At 42.6% G+C, this 26,681-nt stretch overlaps 1 protein-coding gene across 6 annotated transcripts in view; it reads right to left on the bottom strand.

Annotated features, from left to right (window-relative positions):
* Positions 1-26,681, bottom strand: part of LOC129867099 (rho family-interacting cell polarization regulator 1-like) — a 111,428-nt gene that overhangs the window by 29,266 nt on the left and 55,481 nt on the right. Inside the window, exon 1 of one of the 6 annotated variants that reach the window (XM_055940267.1) lies at positions 12,845-13,023. The exons of the other annotated variants lie outside the window; for them this stretch is intronic. Coding sequence (XP_055796242.1) covers positions 12,845-12,959 — 115 coding nt within the window. The 5' untranslated portion in view covers positions 12,960-13,023. Of the gene's footprint in view, positions 1-12,844; positions 13,024-26,681 lie in introns of those variants that run through there. 6 annotated transcript variants of the gene reach the window in all.

The raw sequence follows: 26,681 nt of genomic DNA, 5'->3' as shown, positions 1-26,681 counted from the left end.
CTTATGCAATGTTTTTTTCTCAAATACAAGTTCCTGAAATCTTGTTAGGTGCACCTTGAGCCTTGTGAATCAAACTGGCTTTTTTTCCTAAACATGTTACCTAATAAGCTGCAGGGGCTGCACCCTCCTGGGCCAAAATACCAGTTCTTCACATCAAAGCATTTTATTATCAATCTACCCCTAAGAGCTCTTGAAGAGATTATGTAAGAAAAATCTAATCTAATGCCTTGCAGAGATGTTGCTCTGTGCATCTCTCTATTGCATAAACAGTGATGTCCAAAAGCCACTCTAGCATTTGACACAGAAGTGCATTGTTTTTGGATTAAAGAAGTACCAGCTAGTTCTGGTTTGTAGCAAATGTGCAGATTCAAATGATCTTACATGTCAACATTAATTTGATTATCTAACGTTCAACATGCCATAATTTGCCTTAATGCATCTGCCATAATGCATTAAGCAACTAAAATTTTAAATGTCAAAGGCAGTTGAAGTGTTTCTGTATTGTAGGCCTGCCCTCCCACTGCCCTACCTCTCCCCCTGTCCCTTCTGCTCTGTGCACCTTCATATTCCCTCCCTCTTCCTGTGGTGAAGCAATGAGGGTACTGTGTGTCACTGCTTCCACACTGGAAACAAAGGCCAGTGAAGATCCAGGGATAACATTGACACAATGCAGACTGAAAACACATTACTGCAGCCTGCCCACTATCTCTGTTCTCTACCACCCACGCTCTTCCTCTAGAGCTGCCTGCCCACCATCTCTGTTCTCTACCACCCACGCTCTTCCTCTAGAGCTGCCTGCCCACCATCTCTCTGTTCTCTACCACCCACGCTCTTCCTCTAGAGCTGCCTGCCCACCATCTCTGTTCTCTACCACCCACGCTCTTCCTCTAGAGCTGCCCGCCCACCATCTCTCTGTTCTCTACCACCCACACTCTTCCTCTAGAGCTGCCTGCCCACCATCTCTCTGTTCTCTACCACCCACGCTCTTCCTCTAGAGCTGCCTGCCCACCATCTCTCTGTTCTCTACCACCCACACTCTTCCTCTAGAGCTGCCTGCCCACCATCTCTCTGTTCTCTACCACCCACGCTCTTCCTCTAGAGCTGCCTGTCCACCATCTCTCTGTTCCCTACCACCCACGCTCTTCCTCTAGAGCTGCCTGCCCACCATCTCTCTGTTCTCTACCACCCACGCTCTCCCTCTAGAGCTGCCCGCCCACCATCTCTCTGTTCTCTACCACCCACGCTCTCCCTCTAGAGCTGCCCGCCCACCATCTCTCTGTTCTCTACCACCCACACTCTTCCTCTAGAGCTGCCTGCCCACCATCTCTCTGTTCTCTACCACCCACACTCTTCCTCTAGAGCTGCCTGCCCACCATCTCTCTGTTCTCTACCACCCACGCTCTTCCTCTAGAGCTGCCTGTCCACCATCTCTCTGTTCTCTACCACCCACGCTCTCCCTCTAGAGCTGCCCGCCCACCATCTCTCTGTTCTCTACCACCCACGCTCTCCCTCTAGAGCTGCCTGGGCACAGCACAAAGTATTGACCATGTGATCTGCACCTGTATCAAGGGGGATAGTAGTGCAGGGGATGACAGAGAGAAAAATAAACATATGTGAGAATATTGGGCTTTCCTAGATAAGCTTCCAGTGTGTGAGTGTCTCTCTGAGTTCATTGTGAGTATTCAGCAGTGGCGTTCCAGGCCCTGACACTAGGGACTTTGTCGCAGCATTAGTGACATCTCCATCACACAGGGCCCAAAACAAGGTCCTCTTTGATAGAAGAAGAAAAAAAGGGAGGGATTGAGACTAGATTAAACAGACACCAATCACCAGGGACTCAGCCAGGACAAGAGCCCAACACAGAGAGACAGGCCCTGTGAGGTTAGGCAGCCTCGGGTGAGCCAACTATTGGCAGGCCTCAGGCACAGATATTTTAGCTTCAAGACACAGCATCAGCCCGGGTGTTACCCACACATTAAATGGAATTCTAAAGTGTAGTTTTAGTCTGTGGCAGCTACAGTTCTACTGAGCAGTGTGGTTTTGGCCAGACCCTTAAGTTTTATCAGTGTTGTCGTGTTTGGTCAGCAGCACTGATATCAGTTCCTTAGATACAGAGATGCATCCCGGCCCTAAGGAAGGAAGCCAAGATTCATTTTGGACTTGCAGGAATGGTAGTCAGGATTCAGCAGTCACAGCTGGTCATTTCCATCTAAAAGGACCCATGAGCACCAACATGAAGTTCATAGGAGCATGTGAAATTGGGTGTCAAATGAAAGCTAAGAGTCTATATTTTTGAGAAATAAAGGCACATACAGTACATTTTCAACAATTCTAAAAATGTGGAATAAGGAAAGACTTGATTTCTACCAAAAAAACTCTTAAGGTATTTGAAATGCATCAAAACAAAATAATGTGGAAGTAAAGACCCCTGCCAACTAATAGCAACACATTTATTTTGGGAGACATCTCTGCCTTCTGTAAATTTAAGATATTTCCTAATTTCTCTCCCTCATGACAAGTGAGAATAACTAAAGTTCACAGAAGTAAAGGCAGACCTAGCAATTAGTTAGTGTTCTTACTGATATCAATTTTGTTTATTAATTATTAAGTGATTCAAACTCAAAATTGCTTTACATAATCAATAACAAAATTTCTGCAATTGAATTGGCTACAATGGGAAATCATAGTAGTGATAAAGCACAGTTGGGTTCACAAGTTTGGACAGAACAGTACAGTAGAGCAAAGTAGAGTATAGTTCAGTAGAGTACATTAGAGTTGGGTACACTATAATGTTCTGCATTGTACTGTATAAACTTTACTGTAATCTACGGCAAAGTACTCTACTGTGCTGTACTTTGATGTTCAAACTTGTGAAAGAGACTTGGTTCGGACTAGGGCTGTTGCGGTGACCGTATTACCACCACACCGGCTGTCACGAGTCATGAAGGCAGTCAAATTACACATGACCGTTTAGTCACGGTAATTTAGTCACGGCTTCTCCAAGCTCTGATGCTGGTCATTAATAGCCTACCAAACTATCTGTCTGGTACTCAGCACTCTATTGTCCCTCTAATCACTCTGACATCAATGCAAATGTATTGTAAAATCGAATCCAACACTTTATGAGAGCCCATGAGTTCATGTCGCACAACATTTCTGTAGGCTATGCAAATGCACGAGAAAACAGAGTGATGGCCGCTAATAAAAAGAGGAGGATCCCATCAGCTTTCTACAGGCTAGACCTATGATATTTATTTCTCAACTTTCCTAATATTAAGCGCATTGCTTATATTTACAACAGGGGTATAGCCTACCTGTCTGGCATGGAAATAAACCATGGGGAATAACATCTGCCATTCGCTATTTAAGTGAATAGATTACTTATTTTTTCCCCGTTGCCCCTAAGTCGATACAGGTGCATGATAATGGTTGATTCTAAATCAAAATGTCACACACATTATTTGGTATATGGAAAGACAATATTAAACCAAGAATAGTCTGATGGGTGACAATATTAGCCTATCACTTGTGAATTATATATTATGACTTATATTATGATGCCCAGCATGAGAAACAATGCCTTTATTTTGCGACGTGTTCGAATCCTAGTCAAACACCTCATGTAGCCTAGCCCATAGGCCTATATGTTTTAATGAGGTTTGTATCACAACTAAAGTGGCCAAATAACTTCATATAATTAAGCACATTAATCCGCTTTACAAGGGGTGTAGAGCCTAACTGGCATATATAAGCAGTATGTGAGTTGCAAGTTTGGGGAAGATATTAAAATCATTACATGCATAATTGCATTTGCGGTCACTTTTGATAATGGTGTTTTCTGCTAATGGAACATTCACGCCTATAGCCTAGTACCATGTGCACATTGTTTCGCTTATAATGTGAAGAAATTGCCTAATAGTTTATCAACATTTTAAGCTAAAACGTTCTGATCTGTTGTGTCAGCCACGTTGCATATTTTTTTAACCTTTATTTAAGTAAGCAAGTCAGTTAAGAACAAATTCTTATTTACAATGACGGCCTATTGCATAAAAATGGGTTTTTGATTTGATGCTAGTGGTTGTATTAATTTGGGATCTATCGCATCCCACAACTTATACAGACTATGTTTGGAATATTTATTTCCTGGCACCTTTGTACTATGGGGGATAGTAGATTGACATAGGCTAGTGCTTTTGCTGTTTGTTCGGCGTACTCATCTTGTTGGCTGACGAAAAGTAAATGTGGACAGTTCTTCCAACATCTTCAATATGCACCTCGAAATTGGATAAGGAGGCTCCCAGTTGTGTCCTCTTCACTCAGGGAGAAGGACACAACTCAGCACTCAGGGCAGCAAAAGGCATGGATTTTTTTTAGGGTGCATTACGGCCACAAAGGGGATGCCGCTGTGAAATTCAAGGCATTATCATGTGCTTGTCAAATTGTGAATGAGAGAAAATTGTGAATTTTTTCAAATCATCATTAGTCTCTCATCATGCAATTACGGTGAGACCGACAACTATTTTGCTTGACAATCACTGGCTGACGAAATTGAGACCACTAGTTCGGACTAACCAAATTGATGAAGCACTACTTGAGTTTCTGTGCCATATTCAGTACATTTTATAGTAATAACTACTATTTCATATACACAAATCATATACTGTGTCAAAACATATTTACACGACATTAACCGCACAAGCATTCCACAGACACAGACCTTCAAGAGGATCCTTCTCATCATGGGCATCATGCAGTAAACAGGAAACAGGTAAGCGACACATTCTCCTTCCTTTACTCTAGTGTTCAGCCTCGGATGGTTACCCTGCTACACCCCCCACCCACACACAGATCAGCGCAGTGAGGACCCAGTCAGCCATCCTAACAATACCTCCAGTCTGTAATGCCTGGTTCCTACCTGTCCCAGAAGAGATTGGTCAGCCTGGGAATAAATACAGTGAGGTCACACGATGCGGAAATCTATTGAGAGTGGCATAAACATAAAACCATGTGAGCTGTACGCCACATAACTACAGGCTTCCATTGGTTTCCATGATGAGTGTGGTTATGGCTGGACAGGGTCCGAAGCCCATAGACACGATCACGCTCATTGTTCTGCTGCCTGGCTGGTCTCATTCCAGGACAGTTCTAGAAAACAAAGCACACAGGGGCCAGCCACTCAACTATCCCCCACCACACCCTGACATCACTGCATCTTCCACACACACTCTGAGCATGCTCAGCATTGTTCTCAACATCTCAATGTGCATATCACACCTGCAGGTCAAAGGAAAGTCTCATAAATGGGTGTTTATAAACAGGGTGTTTGTTAACATGGTGTCTGTCTTGTGTTGTGTCTGTGAATGAGTGTGAGAGAAAAAAAACACACTGGCTGTTTTGTGATCAGCCACAGAGAGGGTATCTGGGGTAACAAAAGCCCTAATGACATTGCCAATGGAGATGAAGCTAGGCTTCGGATACAGGCTGCACCCCTCATCAACCAGCCCGTCTCCCACTCCACTCTGACATTCCAAACATGGTGGAGATAAGCAGGGTCTACTGTCTCCTAACCAAGGGGCACACAGGCCCTGATGAACACAGGACCTGTACACTGATCAGAGGGGGAAGCCGCCTGTGTCGCAGAACTGAACAGCAACAGCAGTGGGGGTAGGGTGACGGGGTGGAAGGGCATGCCAGTTCCCTAATTCAACACTGAGCTGATGGACAGGGAAAGGGCTAGTCGGCTCTAAAAACAACACTGGGGACAGACAGCGGAGCAACAAGCACAAGAGTAGAGCGGCACTTAGCACCTCAAAACACAGCCAGTAGACAGTTCTGGTCATCCACTAACTCCACGTGCAGTTTAAACACAATTTACTGACCTTATCATAACCATTAAACCTCTGAAATATAGGAAATAGACTGGAACTACAGTACCAGTCAAAAGTTAGGACACACCTACTCATTCCAGGGGATTTCCTTTATTTTTACCATTTTCTACATTGTTGAATAACAGTGAAGACAACAACACTGAAATACCACATATTGAAACATGTTGTAACCAAAAAAGTGTGAAAGTAGCCACCCTTTTCCTTGACAGCTTTGCACACTCTAGGCATTGTCTCAACCAGCTTCATGATGTAGTCACCTGGAAGACAGCCCTATTAGGTAAAAGACCAAGTCCATATTATGGCAAGAACAGCTGAAATAAGCAAAGCGAAATGACAGTCCATCATTACTTTAAGAAATGAAGGTCAGTCAATATGGAAAATTTCAAGAACTGAAAGTGTCTTCAAGTGCATTCGCAAAAACCATCAAGCACTATGATGAAACTGGCACTCATGAGGATCGCCTCAGGAAAGGAAGACCCAGAGTTACCTCTGCTCCAGTGGATAAGTTCATTACAGTTACCAGCCTCAGAAATTGCAGCCCAAATATATGCTTCAGACTTCAAGTAACAGACACATCCCAACATCAACTGTTCAGAGGAGACTGCGTGAATCAGGCCTTCATGGTCAAATTGCTGCAAAGAAACCACTACTAAATGACAATAAGAATAAGAAGAGACTTGCTTGGGCCAAGAAACATGAGTATTGGACTTTAGACCGGTGGAAATCTGTCCTTTGGTCTGATGAGTGCAAAATCCAACCACAGTGTCTTTGTGAGATGTAGAGTACGGATGATCTCTGCATGTGTGGTTCCCACCGTGAAGCATGGAGGAGGTGTGATGGTGTGGGGGTGCTTTGCTGGCGACACAGTCAGTGCTTTATTTAGAATTCAAGGCACATTTAACCAGCATGCCTCCCACAACATTCTGCAGCAATATGAATCTAAATTCAATCAGCACATTGTTAGTAGCGCAGGCAATACACTGCTACTCTATCTTCCGAGATGCATACAAGCCCCCCCCTCCCTTCATTCCTTCGACAAATCCAACCACGACTCCATTTTGCTCCTACCATCCTATAGGCAGAAACTCAAACATGATGTACCTGTGATAAGAACCATTCAACGCTGGTCTGACCAATTGGAATCCACGCTTCAAGATTGTTTTGAACACGCAGATTGGGATATGTTCTGGGCAGCCTCAGAGAATAACATTGATTGATACACTAGTTCGGTGAGTGAGTTTATAAGGAAGTGCATTGGAGATGTTGTACCCACTGTGACTATTAAAACCTACCCTAACCAGAAACCTCGGATAGACGGCGGCTTTCGCGCAAAACTGAAAGTGAGAACCATTTAACCATGGAAAGATGACGGGGAATATGCCTGAATTAAAACAGTGTAGTTATTCCCTCCGCAAGGCAATAAAACAAGCAAAATGTCAGTATAGGGACAAAGTGGAGTCGCAATTCAACGGCTCAGACACGAGACGTATGTGGCAGGGTGTACAGGCAATTACGGACTACAAAAAGAAAACCAGCCACGTTACTGACGTCTTGCTTCCAGACAAACTAAACACCTTCTTTGCCCACTTTGAGGATAATACAGTGACACTGACACGTCCCGCTACCAAGGACTGTGCCCCCCCCTCCCCTCTCCTTCTCCATTGCCGATGCGAGTAAGACATTTAAACGTGTTAACCCTCGCAAGGCTGCTGGCCCAGACGGTATCCCTAGCCGCATCCTCAGAGCATGCGCAGACCAGCTGACTGGTGTTTACAGACATATTCAATCACTCCCTGTCCCAGTCTGCTGTGCCCACATGCTTCTAGATGGCCACCATTGTTCGGGTACCCAAGATGGCAAAGATAATTTAACTAAATGACTATTGCCCCTTAGCATTCACTTCTGTTATCATGAGGTGCTTTGAGAGAGTAGTCAAGGATCATATCACCTCCACCTTACCGGCCACCCTAGACCAACTTCAGTTTGCATACTAGCCAAACAGGTCCACAGACGATGCAATCGCAATCACAGTGCCCTATCCCATCTGGACAAGAAGAATACCTATGTAAAAATGCTGTTCATTGACTACAGCTCAGTATTCAACACCACAGTACCCTCCAAATTCATCATTAAGCTTAAGGGCCTGGGTCTCAACCCCGCCCTGTGCAATTGGGTCCTGGACTTTGACGGGCCGCCCCCAGGTGGTGAGGGTAGGAAACAACATCTCCACTTCGCTGATCCTCAACACTGGGGCCCCACAAGGGTGCATGCTCAGCCCCTTCCTGTACTCCCTGTTCACCCATGACTGCGTGGCCATGCACGCCTCCAACTCAATCATCAAGTTTGCAGAGGACACAACAGTAGTGGGCTTGATTACCAACAACGACGAGACAGCCTACAGAGACGAGGTGAGGGCACTCGGAGTGTGGGGTCAGGAAAACAACCTCTCAACGTCAACAAAACAAAAAGGAGATGATCGTGGACTTCAGGAAACAGCAGAGGGAAAACCCCCCTATACACATCAACGGGACAGCAGTGGAGAAGTTGGAAAGTTTTAAGTTCCTTGCAACAGCGCCTCTTCAACCTCAGGAGGCTGACAAAATGTGGCTTGTCACCTAAAACCCTCAAACTTTTACAGAAGCACAATTGAGAGCATCCTGTCGGGCTGTATCACAGCCTGGTACAGCAACTGCACCACTCTCAAGTGCAAGGCTCTCCAGAGGGTGGTGCGTTCTGCCCAACGTATCACCGGGGGCAAACTACCTGCACTCCAGGATACCTACACCACCCGATGTCAAAAGAAGGCCAAAAAGATCATCAAGGACAACAACTACCCAAGCCACTGCCTGTACACCCCGCAACCATCCAGAAGGCGAGGTCAGTACAGGTGCATCAAGCTGAGAACGAGAGACTGAAAAACAGCTTCCATCTCAAGGCCATAAGACTGTTAAAAAACAATCACTAACACAGAGTAGCTATTGCCTACATACAGATTCAAATCATTGACCATCTTAATAAATGGATCACTAGTCACTTTAAATAATGCCACTTTAATCATGTTCACATATCTTACATTACTTATCTCATATGGATATACTGTACTGTATTTTATACCATCTATTGCATCTTGCCTATGCCGCTCGGTCATCGCTCATCCACTATTTATATGTACAAATTCTTATTCCATCCCTTTAGATATGTGTGTATTAGGGAGTTGTTTTGGAATTGTTAGATTACTAGTTAGATATTACTGCACTGTCAGAACTAGAAGTACAAGCATTTCGCTACACTCACATTAACATCTGCTAAAAATGTGTATGTGACCAATAAAATGTAATTTGCGCTTAGCTGGGACTATCATTTGCTTTTCAAAAGAACAAAACCCAAAACACACCTCAAGGCTGTGTAAGAGCTATTTGACCAATAAGGAGAGTGATGGAGTGCTGTATCAGATGACCTGGCCTCCACAATCCCCAGACCTCAACCCAATTGAGATCGTTTGGGATGAGTTGGCCCGCAGAGTGAAGGAAAAGCAGCCAACAAGTGCTCAGCATATGTGGGAACTACTTTAAGACTGCTGGAAAAGCATTCAAGGGGACTACATCATGAAGCTGGTTGAGAGAATGCCAAGAGTGCACAAAGCTGTCATCAAGGAAAAGGGTGGTGACTTTTAAAAATCTACAATAAAAATATATTTTGATTAGTTTTATGTAGTAACGTTTTTGGTTACTACATGATTCGAAATGTATTATTTCATAGTTTTGATGCCTTCAATATTATTCTACAATGTAGAAAACAGTAATAAAGAAAATGAATGAGTAGGTGTGTCCAAACTCTTGACTGGTATTGTATATAACACAATAAAGCATGATAAAATGTCCAAGCAGTAGGGCTAAAGCATCAGCTTTCTCTAATCACTGACCTTTGGATAAGCTTGCAAAAAGAAAAAACAAGAAAACATAACAAGCTAATGAGGAACCTAATGATGTGTATATTGAAATGACTGGGTTTATGAGAGGCTGCTTGTTGCGCTCTCCCTCCCCCGATCCAGGAAATTATCTGCAGGTTGGATCCTGATGGCCCCCAGGCAGGCATTATGTGTCTGTTTTATCTGAGAAAGCCCCTAAACACATACAGTTGAAGTCGGAAGTTTACATACACCTTAGCCAAATACATTTAAACTCAGTTTTTCACAATTCCTGACATTTAAAATCAGTAAAAATTCCCTGTCTTAGGTCAGTTAGGATCACCACTTTATTTGAATAATGTGAAATGTCAGAATAATAGCAGAGAGAATGATGTATTTCAGCTTTAATTCTTTCATCACATTCCCAGTGGGTCAGAAGTTTACATACACTCACTTAGTATTTGGTAGCATTGCCTTTAAATTGTTTAACTTGGGTCAAACGTTTCAGGTAGCCTTCCACAAGCTTCCCACAATAAGTTGGGTGAATTTTGGCCCATTCCTCCTGACAGAGCTGGTGTAACTGAGTCAGGTTTGTAGGCCTCCTTGCTCACACATGCTTTTTCAGTTCTGCCCACACATTTTCTATAGGATTGAGGTCAGGGCTATGTGATGGCCACTCCAATACCTTGACTTTGTTGTTCTTAAACCATTTTGCCACAACTTTGGAAGTATGCTTGGGGTCATTGTCCATTTGGAAGAACCATTTGCAACTAAGCTTTAACTTCCTGACTGATGTCTTGAGATGTTGCTTCAATATATCCACATAATTTCCTCCCTCATGATGCCATCTATTTTGTCAAGTACACCAGTCCCTCCTGCAGCATAGCACCGCCACAACATGGTGCTGCCACCCCCGTGCTTCACGGTTGGGATGGTGTTCTTCGGCTTGCAAGCTTCCCCCTTTTTCCTCCAAACATAACTATGGTCATTATGGCCAAACAGTTATTTTTTGTTTCATCAGACCAGAGGACATTTCTTTGTCCCCATGTGCAGTTGCAAACCGTAGTCTGGCTTTTTTATGGCGGTTTTGGAGCAGTGGGTTCTTCCTTGCTGAGCGGCCTTTCAGGTTATGTCGATGAAGGACTCGTTTTACTGTGGATACAGATACTTTTGTACCCGTTTCCTCCAGCATCTTCACAAGGTCCTTTGCTGTTGTTCTGGGATTGATTTGCACTTTTCGCACCAAATAACGTTCATCTCTAGGAGACAGAACGCATCTCCTTCCTGAGCAGTATGACGGCTGCGTGGTCCCATGCTGTTTATACTTGCGTACTATTGTTTGTAAAGATGAACGTGGTACCTTCAGACGTTTGGAAATTGCTCCCAAGGATGAACCAGACTTGTGGAGGTCTACAATCATTTTTCTGAGGTCATGGCTGATTTCTTTTGATTTTCCCATGATGTCAAGCAAAGAGGCACTGAGTTTGAAGGTAGGCCTTGAAATAGATCCACAGGTCCACCTCCAATTAACTCAAATTATGTCAATTAGCCTATCCGAAGCTTCTAAAGCCATGACATCATTTTCTGGAATTTTCCAAGCTGTTTAAAAAGGCACAGTCAACTTAGTGTACTTCTGACCAACTATAATTGTGATACAGTGAATTATAAGTGAAATTCTATATGTCTGTAAACAATTGTTGAAAAAATGACTTGTGTCATGCACAAAGTAGATGTCCTAACCGACTTGCCAAAACTATAGTTTGTTAACAAGACATTTGTGGAGTGGATGAAAAATGAGTTTTAATGACTCCAACCTAAGTGTATGTAAACATCCAACTTCAACTGTGCACACGTGTCCCCTTCCTTCCCTTCCATTCTCTCTGCCAGCGCCTAAACAAAGACCCACTACATCCCTTCCCACCATTCCCTTCTCCATCCCTCCACGTCTGCTTGACTCTTGTCTAACACTTCCACTAAATTAAGAGATTTGTAATTAAAACCCAACTGTTTACGACTCATCTCAGTACTGACTCAGTCAAGCCCCCTAGTCACTATTCATTGTCTCAAAGTCCATGGGTATGTTTACAACACTGGCCATGAGGGACTGGTTTGAAAAACTGTGAAATATTGTTCTTCAAATCTCCACAGCAACAGGCCCTGACTAGAGTGTGACCACACCCAAAGTGAGGGGAAATCACGCAACACACACTTATGGACGTCCCCTAGGGATTATTACTATGTCACTGACAGCCACAGCACTGAACACTGAGGTGTCCGTGTCCACACCCCACCCCTGGGAACAGCTGGTCTACCTCAACACCACCAAAGATGGATCTGTGGGGCCGGCATTTTTTTCCCTCCCCACAGACCGAATTAAACCACATTCATTTGGACATGTAGTGGGAGACCACCTGGATGTTAACACAAACTGCAGTCATCCCCATCGTCCACAAACCATAGGCCTATATAGACCAACACCAGGGACTGAGACAATGCGGCCAGAGCTATGAGGAGGAGGAACACTATCATTCTCCAACTCCAGGGCTTTCAGTTTCATAATGGACTCCACGAGAAGGAAATGGAGGAAGGTTTTCTACCACCTGTTTTAAGGGCAGTGTACGGCAGATCCAACTTCAGCCCTGACAAACAGGACAATGTGAAGCCAAAGCAAAGGAATTTAGCCTCAAACAGAGAGAGATAGTGAGGGAACATATATTGAGGGTGTAAGAAATCACATTGGCTGATAAAACACACCCACAAAATGAAAACTAAACATTCACAATCAATGGGAACACACACTGGTGAAGGTTAAATGATAACATATTACAAGATGCTTCACACGGTGTGAAATACTACAAAACCCAATACAAGCAGCGAGTGACTGACGTTTGACTCACCACAATTCCAAGAGTAACAACACCATAGACAAAACTAACATCCTGTACTTCAAAATCCCATCGTAGCCTAGAACAAAATAAAACTATAATATTTGTATAAATCGTGAAGTCCACAAGCCCCACTTTAAATCACATTAAAGGGGAAAAGGTACCTCCAAATCCACTGTACATCTTTTTATCGATATGTGGCTTCCTCTCAGTGTTGACCACCCAGACCAGGAGAAGGTTCCTTGGGTTTAATGAGAACCACCTTAAAGAGATAGACATAGATAGATCCACGGACGGAGATCCAGCAGCGTCTACTCGTCTGAAGTTTAATCTCTGGTCCCTCTCTCAAACTCAGAGGAGAGAGAGAGAGTGCAGAGCAGAGGCGCCGCCAGGAAATGGGAAGGCGGTCAACCTCCCTGCCAGTAGTCCTCTCCTCCTACTTCTCTGGCTTCCTCTACTCTTCCCTGACTGACATCACACTCTTCCTGCCTCTCCCTCTTCCAGCAAAACCAGCACATTGTTTCCAACTCATAAATTGCATGTACAGTACCAGTCAAAATTTGACACACCTACTCATTCAAAGGATTTTCTTAATTTTTACATTGTAGAATAATAGTGAATACATCTAAACTATCAAATAGCACATGTGGAATCATGTAGTAACAAATCAAAATATATTTTATATTTTAGATTCTTCAAAGTAGCAACGCTTGCCTTGACAGCTTTGCACACTCTTGGCATTCTCTCAACCAGCTTCATGAGGTAGTCACCTGGAATGCATTTCAATTCACAGGTTTGCATTGTTAAAATTTAATTTGTGGAATTTCTATCCTTCTTAATGTGTTTGAGCCAATCAGTTTCATTGTGACGAGGTAGGGGTGGTATACAGAAAATAGCCTTATTTGGTAAAAGACCAAGTCCATATTATGTCCATCATTACTTTAAGACATGAAGGTCAGTCAATATGGAACATTTCAAGAACTGAAAGTGTCTTCAAGTGCATTCGCAAAAACCATCAAGCACTATGATGAAACTGGCACTCATGAGGATCGCCTCAGGAAAGGAAGACCCAGAGTTACCTCTGCTCCAGTGGATAAGTTCATTACAGTTACCAGCCTCAGAAATTGCAGCCCAAATATATGCTTCAGACTTCAAGTAACAGACACATCCCAACATCAACTGTTCAGAGGAGACTGCGTGAATCAGGCCTTCGTGGTCAAATTGCTGCAAAGAAACCACTACTAAAGGACAATAAGAATAATAAGAAGAGACTTGCTTGGGCCAAGAAACATGAGTATTGGACTTTAGACCGGTGGAAATCTGTCCTTTGGTCTGATGAGTCCAAATGTGAGATTTTTGGTTCCAACCGCTGTGTCTTTATGAGACGTAGAGTAGGTGAAAGAATGATCTCTGCATGTGTGGTTCACACCGTGAAGCATGGAGGGGGGGACGTGTGATGGTGTGTAGGTGCTTTGCTGGTGACACTGTCTGATTTATTTAGAATTCAAGGCACACTTAACCAGCATGGCTACTACAGCATTCTGCAGTGATACGCCATCCCATCTTATTTGCACTTAAGGGGACTATCATTTCTTTCTCAACAGGACAATGACCCCAAACACACCTCCAGACTGTATAACAGCTATTTAACCAAGAAGGAGAGAGATGGGTTGCTGCATCAGATGACCTGGTCTCCACAATCCCCCAACCTCAACCCAATTGAGATGGTTTGGGATGAGTTGGACCGCAGAGTGAAAGAAAAGCAGCCAACAAGTGCTCAGCATATGTGGGAACTCCTTCAAGACTGCTGGAAAAGCATTCCTCATGAAGCTGGTTGATAGAATGCCAAGAGTATGCAAAGCTCTCATCAAGGCAAAGGGTGGCATCTTTGAAGAATCTCAAATATAAAATATATTTTGATTTGTTTAACACTTGTTTGGTTACTACATGACTCCATATTTGTTATTTCATAGTTTGTCTTTACTATTATTCTACAATGTAGAAAATAGTTAAAATAAATAAAATCCCTTGAATGAGTCGGTGTGTCCAAACGTTTGGCTGGTACTGTATGTAATTATAACATTTGTGTTCCCTACTACTGCCATTACATATCATGAATAGGACCCCAAAATAGCTTTGAGTAATAAACTGTGGAAACGCAAGAGACCCTAAGAAAAGAAAATGTTAACGTCTCAACTCTGCCCTTAATTTTCCCCCCTCATAATCACAACTGAAGTCTGAAATAACACAACACAATGAGAGATGATCCTTATCAGCCTTGAGTTATTCATCTATGACAAATCCCTACCCGTCTTAGAGTGCCAGACTGTCTATCAATGTTGTAAACGGTTTACAATAAATACCCAGACACGATGCACCAAACGGGAAATGAACGCTCACAACCCCCTCAGAAACACTGTTCTTACTCTATATCGTCATCATAGATTCTGAGGCTCTTGCCTGCATAGTCTCACTCCGCAAGACAAAAACATATATATTTTTTTGTTGCTTTTTGTCAGCTCAAGCCTCTAAACTTACAGAGATGAGTGACTCCGTGAACCTTGTGATCAGGTCAAACTTGTGTGATGACCCCACGTCTCATTCTTAACAGTGCACCTTGAAAATGTTTAACAGAGGGCAGGACTGGCAAAAGGGACTTGAGAACCTAGCTGCAAGCTTATGATCACGCTCAAGGTGACACTGCTCTAGTTCAAGTACTTAACCTGATTAGGTATACGGCTGCACTTTACGCTGAGGAATGAAAGTTATGTCAATAATAACCTAAAGGGACAGCCATCACTGTCAGCAGTATGCCATCAGAAAAACAGTAGGATATTAGTCAAACAGTTGCAACAACATGCTGAAAACTAGTGACTAATAAATCAGTAGAGCACAGAGTCTGATGAAGTGGAGTGAGAATAGAGGGGTATATGCAAATGCAAACAGCTTGTAAAACTGGTTTACGCAACACTGTTTCTCATTGGGCTTTCCCCCATAACCCAGGCCACTGCCTTTCTCCTGGAGGCAGACTTGTTTTTAATGTCTTCGACATCACGCGCACGCAGGATATTAGTCAAACAGTTGCAACACACACACACACACACACACACACACACACACACACACCTCCTTCCGTATGCGCTGCACATTTACAGGGAGAGGAAAGCCTTAAATCGACATGTTAATCCAGCTATTATTTTCAGCCCAAGCTTCTCTCGCTGCGCATTCAGATTTCACTGAGATTAAACTCGAATGACTTTCATGTGTTCCACTTAGATCCAAATGTACCACTTCATTACACACACGGGGAGACTTGTGTTTAGTTCAGAATAGAAAAATGTGCACAAATATGCACACAAACCTAGTTTTCATATAACACACCACAAAGAATTAAGTAAACATACAAAGACACTGTCAATAATCGTGTTCACCCCCCATGTCACAACCATGACTGTCACCAAGGGTTTCTAACAGGTCCTGACATGATCACCCTCAGCAGAATCCCATTCTGCACGCTAGAATGTGCAGGAGAACTAGCTGACATTGATACTTGATGACAGTGATTGGCTGAGTAGCTTCTTTGGCGATTAGTAGTTGGTCAGATCCAGTAAATGGAGTAAGCGAGGCAGTCGAGGTGAATCAAATCAAAGTCTGTTAACCACATCAGATCAGCTCATTAGCATCAAGGGGAAACCCCTCACCGAGTCTCTGCCTGGCTGACCAGGAATCAACATACACCAAATAAACATCGGTCTACACAATGAAACAGAGTGTAACAAGAGATCAGGGGATCAGCATCCAACGTACGAAAGACACATCATTCTGCATCTCCTTTAGAGCACTTCTATTCAGTGCACAGAAACACATACACCAGGACATACACTACATTATCAAAAGTATGTGACACTTGCTCGTCAAACATCTCATTCCAAAATCATGGGCATTGATATGAAGTTGGTCCCCCTTTTGCTGCTATAACAGCCGCTCTTACATTGCTCATCCAAATATGTATATATTCTTAATTCCATTCCTTTAGATTGTGTGTATTGTTAGATATTACTGCACTGTTGAAGCTAGAAACAAGCATTTTGCTACACATGCAATAACATCTGCTAAACACGTGTATGTGACAAATACAATTTTATTTAACAGCCTCCACTCTTCTGGGCAGGCTTTCCACTAGATGTTGGAACATTGCTACGGGGACTTGCTGCCATTCAGCCACAAGAGTATTAGTGAGGTTGGGCACTGATGTTGGGAGATTAGGCCTGGCTCGCAGTCGGCGTTCCAATTTATCCCAAAGGTGTATAATGGCGTTAAGGTCAGGGCTCTGTGCAGGCCAGTCAAGTTCTTCCACATCGATCTCGACAAACCATTTCTGTATGGACCTCGCTTTGTGCACGGGGGCATTGTCATGCTGAAACAGGAAAGGGCCTTCCCCAAACTGTTGCCACAAAGTTGGATGCACAGAATCGTCTGGAATGTTATTGTATGCTGTAGCATTAAGATTTGTTTTACACTGTTTTGGGTACTACATGATTCCATATGTGTTCTTTCATAGTTTTTGATGTCTTCACTATTATTCTACAATATAGAAAATAGTACAAAGAAAGAAAAACCCTTGAATGAGTAGGTGTCCAAACTTTTGAATGGTACTGTACATGTAGGTAGGGGTAAAGGGGCAAAGTAGACTGCACCATTTTCTTGTTTTTAAAATGTATGGATGGCCAGGGGCACACTCAAACACTCAGACATTATTTACAAAAGATGCATGTGTTTACTGAGTCAGTCAGAGGCAGTAGGGATGACCACTTGTTCTCTTGATAAGTGCATTAATTTGACTATTTTCCTGTCCTGCTAAGCATTCAAAATGTAACGAGTACTTTTGGCTGTCAAGGGAAATGTACGGAATAAAAAGTAGAATATTTTCTTTAGGAATGTAGTGAAGTAGAAGTAGTCAAAAATATAAATAGTAAAGTACAGATACTCCAAAAACACTAAAGTATTTTTACTTAAGTACATTACACCACTGCCCAGAGGCTTCTGTTACTTGGCGTGTTATAGAAAAGTCAAAGGTGTCACCAAATAGATTACAATATTAATTATTTACTGGAATGACTACTAAAAAAATTGCATTGGTGTTTGGACAAACTATAGCAGGCCCGGGAAAATATTTTCCATGGAGGGCACCACTATAAAATATATTTTGCCATCGTGGGACAGAATCATATTACAGGATTATACATCATGTGTATGACTGTGCTGACAGATATATATACTGTAAATCACATCCAGATACGCTACATATTTTACTATTTTAACATGCACAGAAATAAACCATATCCATGTTCTCCTTTTGGTAGGTATTTTCATTATTAAAAATGCAACAAACTACACAGAGGGAAAAGTACACTGTGCATTCAGCACCACAGACAGAACTCTTGTTAGTGGGTATGCACAAAAACACAAGAAATAGAGAGCTCAACATTACATTTAAATGACTCAATCAGCGTGAGTAGCGAAGACTCTGGTGGGCATTGCCTAGAGCAGTGAAGTCACGTATAGTTTCTGGTGTCGCTATGTGTAGGATTGCTGAGAGGTGAGTCAGTAAGAGATGATTTGTGCCTTGACTTGTTATATTTCATCACTGACAATGTCTGGGTCAACCTATGTACAGTTGAAGTCGGAAGTTTACATACACCTTCGCCAAATACATTTGAACTCAGTTTTTCACAATTCCTGACATTTAATCCTAGTAAAAATGTCCTGTTTTAGGACAGTTAGGATCACCACTTTATTTTAAGAATGTGAAACGTCAGAATAACAATAGAGAGGATTATTTATTTCCACTTTAATTTCTTTCGTCACATTCCCAGTGGGTCAGAAGTTTACATACACTCAATCATTATTTGGTAGCATTGCCTTTAAATTGTTTAACTTGGGTCAATGTTTCAGGTAGCCTTCCACAAGCTTCCCACAATAAGTTGGGTGAATTTTGGCCCATTCCTCCTGACAGCTGGTGTAACTGAGTCAGGTTTGTAGGCCTCCTTGCTCACACACGCTTTTTCAGTTCTGCCCACATATTTTCAATGGGATTGAGGTCAGGGCTATGTGATGGCCACACCAATACCTTGACTTTGTTGTCCTTAAGCCATTTTGCAACAACTTTGGAAGTATGCTTGGGGTCATTGTCCATTTGGAAGACCCATTTGCGACCAAGCTTTAACTTCCTGACTGATGTCTTGAGATGTTGCTTCAATATATCCACATAATTTTCCTACCTCATGATGCCATCTATTTTGTCAAGTGCACCAGTCCCTCCTTAAGCAAAGCACCCCCACAACATGACGCTGCCACCCCCGTGCTTCACGGTTGGGATGGTGTTCTTCGGCTTGCAAGCCTCTCCCTTTTTCCTCCAAACATAATGATGGTCATTATGGCCAAACAGTTCTATTTTTGTTTCATCAGACCAGAGTACATTTCTTCAAAAAGTAGTCTGGCTTTTTTTATGGCGGTTTTAAAGCAGTGGCTTCTTCCTTGCTGAGCGGCCTTTCAGGTTGTCAATATAGGACTCGTTTACTGTGGATATAGATACTTTTGTACCCATTTAGATACTTTTGTACCCAAAGGACCTTCACAAGGTACTTTGCTGTTGTTCTGGGATTGATTTGCACTTTTCGCACCAAAGTACGTTCATCTCTAGGAGACAGGACACGTCTCCTTCCTGAGTGGTATGACGGCTGCGTGGTCCCATGGTGTTTATACTTGCGTACTATTATTGGTACAGATGAACGTGGTACCTTCAGGCATTTGGAAATTAATCCCAAGGATGAACCAGACTTGTGGAGATCTACATTTTTCCCCCCCTGAGGTCTTAGCTGATTTCTTTGGATTTTCCCATCATGTCAAGCAAAGAAGCACTGAGTTTGAAGGTAGGCCTTGAAATACATCCACAGGTACACCTCCAATTGACTCAAATGATGTCAATTAGGCTTATATCAGAAGCTTCTACAGCCATGACATTATTTTCTGGATTTTCCAAGCTGTTTAAAAGGCACAGTCAACTTAGTGTATGTAAACTTCTGACCCAATGGAATTGTGATACAGTGAATTATAAGTGAAATAATCTGTCTAAACAACTGTTGGAAAAATTACTTGTGTCATGCACAACGTAGATGTCCTAACCGACTTGCCAAAACTATAGTTTGTTAACAAGACATTTGTGGAGTGGATGAAAAACAAGTTTTAATGACTCCAAACTTACTGTATGTAAACTTCCGACTTCAACTGTATGTGAACAAACAGTACAAACATCTTCTGAGCATGAGTCCTAATCTTTGGAAAGTTTTGTTCATCGAGAGATGCATAGAACCTCGTTAGTGACATTGTTTTGAATAGTTCTCCAATCACTGCATCAGACTGAAGATCGATAGGCTCAAGTTGCAGGTCAGTGGGAGCGTTATCCACATTGAAAGTGAAAGGAGAGGAAACAAACAGCATGTCATTTTACAACACTTTGAAATCCTCAAATCGATGAGAAAACTCACTGTTCAAAGCACACAGCAGTGATGTACACTTCTCCCGCTGGTCATCTGATATGGAACAGACTAGTAGTGTCGGAAGGTGGGTGAGATTGTTGGTGGGTCAGGAGTAATTTTCCCTTGAAGGCTTTGACAAGGCTGTACATCTGATGTGCAAAAAGGCACTTCCCTTGTAGTTTGGAATTCAGATCACTCATGACAGCCATGATGTCCACGGTGAAGGCAAAATCAGCCAACCATTTTATATCTTGCAGTTTAGAGAAATCCACATATTTTCCTTTCATTTGCAGAAACTCAGCAATCTCAGACTTCAGGTCCCACAACCTTTCAAGCACTTTCCCCAAAATCAGCCATCTCACGTTTGTGTGATAGGGTAGATCTGCATGACCCGACTCGGTCACTTCCAACAGTGAGACAAACTGCCTGTGGTTTAAAGATTTTGCTCTTATGAAGTTTACCACTTTAGTGACTGTATCCACAACATGGCTAATTTTTAGAACACATTTACAGCGCACCTCCTAATGAATAATGCAATGCAGGAAAATAATTTTCTGATCTGGGTTCAGCTCAGCTACTTGATCTTGTATCCTTTTTAAAAGGCCAAAGTTTTTTCCTGTCAAGTTCGGGCCACCCATCAGTGGTCACACTGGATAACTTTTCAAAACTCAGTCCCAGCTTTGCCAGACACTTATTAACCTCCTCCAATAAATCTTTCCCTGTGGTTGTGCTCTTCATTGACTGCACTGAAGCAAGCTCCTCTGTCATATCCTAGTCTGGGGTTATGCCTTGTAAGAATATCATAAACTGCGTTGTGTCACGTGCATCACCGCCCTCATTCAGGGCCAAGGAGAAATAGAAATCCTTTACCTTGTCTTTCAACTGTTGTTCCATATTCTCTGCGATGTCCTCAATACGCAGTGTCACTGTTCGTCTTGACAGGGAGACATTTTCAAACAGCTCGTCGGGGCAAAGTATTGCTGGAGAGTCAATTAAACATTCTTTAATGAATTCGCCCTCAGCGAATGGCTTGCTATGCTTAGCAATTTTGTGGGACAGTACGCATCTAGCTCTCGCAATTCCGTCATCTGCTGATTGCAGTTTTGTGAGAATTCCTTGCTGCTTTTGCAACTGAGAAAGCAACTTTTTCGATGCACCTGCCCTCTGCTCAGAAGTCATATTCCTATAGTTCTCTGCATGCTTCGTCTGGAAGTGTCGGGACAAGTTGTAGTCGGGACAAGTTGTAGTCTTCCAAGACAGCGATGCGCTCTTCGCACACAGCTTTCTCTGATACCTGAATAAAGAAATATTTCCATGTCCACTCTTACTGGAACACCCTATATTCATTGTCTACCTTCCTTTTCTTTGAAAAACAAATGTTTGCACAATTTCTAGCTAGCTACTATTTCTAACTGACGTGTGTTTCAGCCTGTCAGTCACTGTCTGTCCTCGTACATGTTGTTATTTATACGTGCCTTCAAAATAAATGTCCCACAAGCGGTGGGAGTTAAATCATTACACAAAGGCGAGTATATATTGGGCTTTTAATTTGAATAATAAAATGTAACATTTTTCAAAACTTTACTATCGCAAATTCTTTGTGATCTGAGCATGATTCCGCCGCGTGGCATTGAAATCAGGTCGCGGGTCGCATACCCAAACCTGCATTATAGCATACTCAGTAAATGTGTGGAAAGATGCAGAAAGGCATGAGAGTTAATCTTAAATAGCATTCATACTCTCCAATATGGCGTAATAAATGATTCTTAGTGTGTAAAACAACATTTATATCAGATCCTTGGTCTAAGAAGGGTATTTATACTTTGAAAGACATCTTCAATGTGAATGTACTCCTCAGTTTCCAGGAAATCCGCCAGCGTTTTAATGTCCCAGGGGGTGGTTGAATTCGTAATGTGGAAAAAGTCAAGGGGTCTGAATACTTTCCGAAGGTACTATAACTATCCCAGGACAATGTAAGTCATCTGGGTCATACAGAGAGAAGATGCCTGGCAACACACTGACACAGGGTTATCAGACGCACACAGGCCTGACAACTGGGTCCTGGATATCCGTGCATGTCCCAGGGGATTTACCCAACTAGCTGTATTTGTTTAGTCTACCATTAATCATTACACCAAACTCACATACACAGTTCAAAGAGTAGCGGGTGAGAAAAACAAAATATATCAGTACTTCCTTGCATTTCCACCTGGGCAATTCTGGAATTGCGCTGAAACTTTATTTCTCTTAAAATGTATGCCAAACAAAAACATTGTTTGTTTTCAAAGTTTAACAAACCATACAACTTCACATTGGTGCTCATGGGTCCTTTTAAATTGAAACGACCACCTTAGCGCAGCTCAATCTAAGGTGGAGACCCCCACACCTCCATAGCTTCACTCAACACCAAGCACTTTACTCCCCCAAACCACCCCACGATGCAGAGGACACGTTCTTTCCATTCTTAACATGCCACTAGGCTTCTATTTGTCTCAAACACAACAGGCATGCTTGTTTTCCACACCCCCTCCCCTGATTCTTAAATCAAAATGAGCTTTACTTATTTAATCTGCTGTTTGAGCTGGTGCCAGGGAATTTCATATGCACAGAGAAACCCACAGGTATAACAGAGGAGCTATACTGGGATTACGTGTGCGCAAACCGTGACCAGGATGTCAGCGCAGTATTACCTGCTACCCCAGAGACGTAAACAGATGCACGCATGGAAGAAGAATTAGCCCTCGGTCTCTTCTGCAAGGAATCTATTGAGTTTGGGTCCAATATGGATAGCCTATGACAACCATATTTCTCATTACATCAAAAATACAATTCTACAACCATCTGCAGTCAATTAATTAACCTTGCTCATGGGACACTAAAACAGACAAAATAAAAGCGTGCCTATCTATATAATGAATGAATTGGGTGGGTTGAGCTTATTAAATATAAAAGCACTAAACCTCTCCCTAAAAGCTTCACTTATTCAAATGTTATACTTGAACGCTAAATGATTCTCAAGTAGATTACTAAGAAAAGCTCATCCATTGTTTAAAAATTGCCTTTTTGCCATTGTGCAGATTGCTATGTCTCCTTTTCGATTAATTGGAAAATTATACGTTTTTCAAAGTCTCTTTTTCAAACAAGCATTGCAGAGCTGGCTACAATTTCAATTTCATCCCCCTGAAAAGAAAACAAATATTCCAAAAAATATTATGGCTGAACTCAAATGTGCTGGTTGATAAAAACAGGTCATTTAAGTGAAATTGTAAATCGGAATGGTAGAGTTGTCTTTCATGGAGTTATCAGAATTGTATGGGAAGGTCTGCTCAATCCAAGAGTACAACCAATTGATTACAGCATTACCCCAAAAATGGAGACGGCAGGTGGCAGCAGGAGAAGGTAGGGAACTGGTCTGTCTGACGAATATAAAGGATCAAACCTGGCAAAGGAATAAAAATAGCATAAATAGGAAAATATACCAGTTTAATTTGAGGACCAGGATGTTGACAGCTGAGCCACACAGATTGCAAAATAGTTGAAGAGATTTTTGATGTACCGATTCCATGGTACAGGGTGTATGAGTTGATATATAAAACGACAAGATTCAACACTTCGTGCTTTACAGCTAAAATTATTATATTGAATTCTTGCCACCAACAAAATGTTGCAGATTTGGGGCATTCAACCATTGAAGCTCTGCAGATTTTGTTGCACAGAATCAATAGACCATTAGACCATTATATCAATAGACCATTATACAGAATCAATAGACCATTTATTTTGGTATTGCCCTCAGGTAGCTTGTTTCTGGTCTCAGATTCAGGAATGGCTGAAAATGCAGAACATTGATCTAAAATTGACTCCAGAAATAGTACTGTTGGGAGATCTGGAGAGACCAGGTCAGTCAAATAATAAACATTTTTACTATAGAGTATTAGTATATCTTCAACTCGCAATCTGTGGATTCTATTAGATACAATGTCAATCTATATTAAACATCACAGCATAGTTGAAAGATATATGGTGCGTAGAAATCCGAAGAGGGTGGCCAGCAGAGATAGGTGGGAGGGGCTGAGGGAAGCGGAATTGGAGGAGGTGGGAGTGGAATGGCTGGGCGACAGATAGAATAACTGTCAAAGATAAAAGTATAGATATGAACGTAATTCAAAACAAAAAGTAAGTTTGAATGACATTGAGGGGCAGTGTTTTTACAGCAGATGCCGTGCAGGTGTTAGTACACATGCATATACACACACACTCACATCCAAATGCACACATGTGCACATACAAAGACACACACAGGTAAATAGTGCCATACATGCACTCAAACATATCCAGTTGGCCTTGCTGTTATGATTTTTGTTGTCCTTGATGTCTTTTTTTTGCATTGTTGTATTGTTTGTCTTTTTCTTTTGTCGGTTGTTGGTGCATGGGGGGGGGGGGGGGGGGGGTATTGGGGGTAGGGAATGGATTATTATTATTTTAAAACAAATTCTGAGGGGGGAGGGGACTGTGGTGGGGATCTTGGAGGGCTGGCGTGCGTGCTTAGTCCCCTCCTGTACTCCCTGTTCACTCATGACTGCACGACCAGGCACCACTCCAACACCATCATTAAGTATGCCGATGACACAACAGTTGTAGGTCTGATCACCAACAACAACGGGACAGCCTATAGGGAGGAGGTCAGAGACCTGGCCATGTGGTGACAGTACAACAACCTCTCCCTCAACGTGATCAAGACAAAGGAGATGATTGTGGACTACAGGAAAAGGAGTACTGAGCACACCCCCATTCTCATTGACAGGGTTGTAGTGGAGCAGGTTGAGAGCGTCAAGTTCCTTGGTGTCCACATCACCAACAAACTATCATGGTCCAAACACACAAAGACAGTCGTGAAGAGGGCACAACAAAACTTATTCCCCCTCAGGAGACTGAAAAGATTTGGCACGGGTCCTCAGATCCTCAAAAGGTTCAGCTGCACCATCAGGAACATCCTGACTGGTTGCATCACTGCCTGGTATGGCAACTGCTCAGCTTCCGACCGCAAGGCACTACAGAGGGTAGTGCGTACGGCCCAGTACATCACTGGGGCCAAGCTTCCTGCCATCCAGGACCTCTATACCAGGGCATGTCAGAGGAAGGCCCTAAAAATTGTCAAAGACTCCGGCCACCCTAGTCATAAACTGGTCTCTCTGCTACCGCACGACAAACGGTACCAAGAGGCTTCTAAAACAGCTTCTACCCCCAAGCCATAAGACTCCTGAACATCTAATCAAATGGCGACCTAGACTATTTGCATTGCCCCGCCCCCCTCTTTCACACCACTTCTACTCTCTGTTATTATCTATGTATAGTCACTTTAACTCTACCTACATGTACATACTACCTTAAATTCCTCGACTAACCATTACCCCCGCACATTGACTCTGTACCGGTACCCCTTGTATACTGCTGCTATACTGCTACAGACCAGTCTTGTTTGGTAATAAAATGTATAAATGTTCACCAAAGTAATTCTTTGTCATTCCTCATTTTAGGAGGATCAGATGGTGACAAGGGTCTCAGCAGGGTCCGGCAGGCCAGGGAAGACCAGTCTGACAGAGATGGGAATCTTTTCAGATACACTTTATTCTCTCTGTCCAGCAAACACTGGATAAGCCCGTTGCTATTTTAAGGCAGTCTGATAAACCTCCAAAGTTGATTTCCAAACTGTATCAAGGGTTGATAGAGGCTTTTCCAGAAACATGTATAACAAACATGAGGAAGTCCTGCGAGATGCTATTGATAATGAATGGATAAATATATGTTAGAATGCCCAGTCATGTTCATATAATCTCAGACATAAATTACTGCAGTTTAAGACCATCCATAGAATGTACTATATGCCAGTGAAACTGAATATCATGCACTCAGAAATGTAATTCCTCTGCTGCAGGTGTAAAACACAGAAGGGGACATATTTGCATATGTTGTGGTCTTGTGAAGGCTGGCTGAATTCTGGCAAAGAGTATGTTATTTTATCTCAGCATGTCTAAAGGTTCTCCCTTCTCCCTTTTTTTGTTTGCTTGGAAATGTTGATACTGGAGACTTATCAGAAGAAACTGTGTAACCTGACATTTATAGTGGCTAATAAATGCATTGTCATTAATTGGAAGGATGATTATCCTCCAACAATGTATGGAAGAAATGTCAAGTTATGTTCAGTATCACTAGATTTGTTTTAAGATTAGGGGTATACAGTGCAACTTCATAAGGTCTGGATGCCTTATATGGAATAATGCATGACAAAAGGAGTCTGTATTGAAAACATGCCCACGTCAGGGGAGATACCTGTTTAGGCAATCCCTAGCTGCTGGACAGCTCAGTCCTGGCTCTGGGGGTCTGCTGTACTGTTGTCACTCTGGCCTTGGCCTAACACGCCTGACACGCTCTGGCCTTGGCCTAACACGCCTGACACGCTCTG

The sequence above is a fragment of the Salvelinus fontinalis genome, chromosome 12 (assembly GCF_029448725.1).
Source record: "Salvelinus fontinalis isolate EN_2023a chromosome 12, ASM2944872v1, whole genome shotgun sequence".
Classification (NCBI taxonomy): domain Eukaryota; kingdom Metazoa; phylum Chordata; class Actinopteri; order Salmoniformes; family Salmonidae; genus Salvelinus; species Salvelinus fontinalis.
The sequence above is the reverse complement of the archived record's forward strand: the minus strand, read 5'-3'. Positions and strand labels throughout refer to the sequence as shown.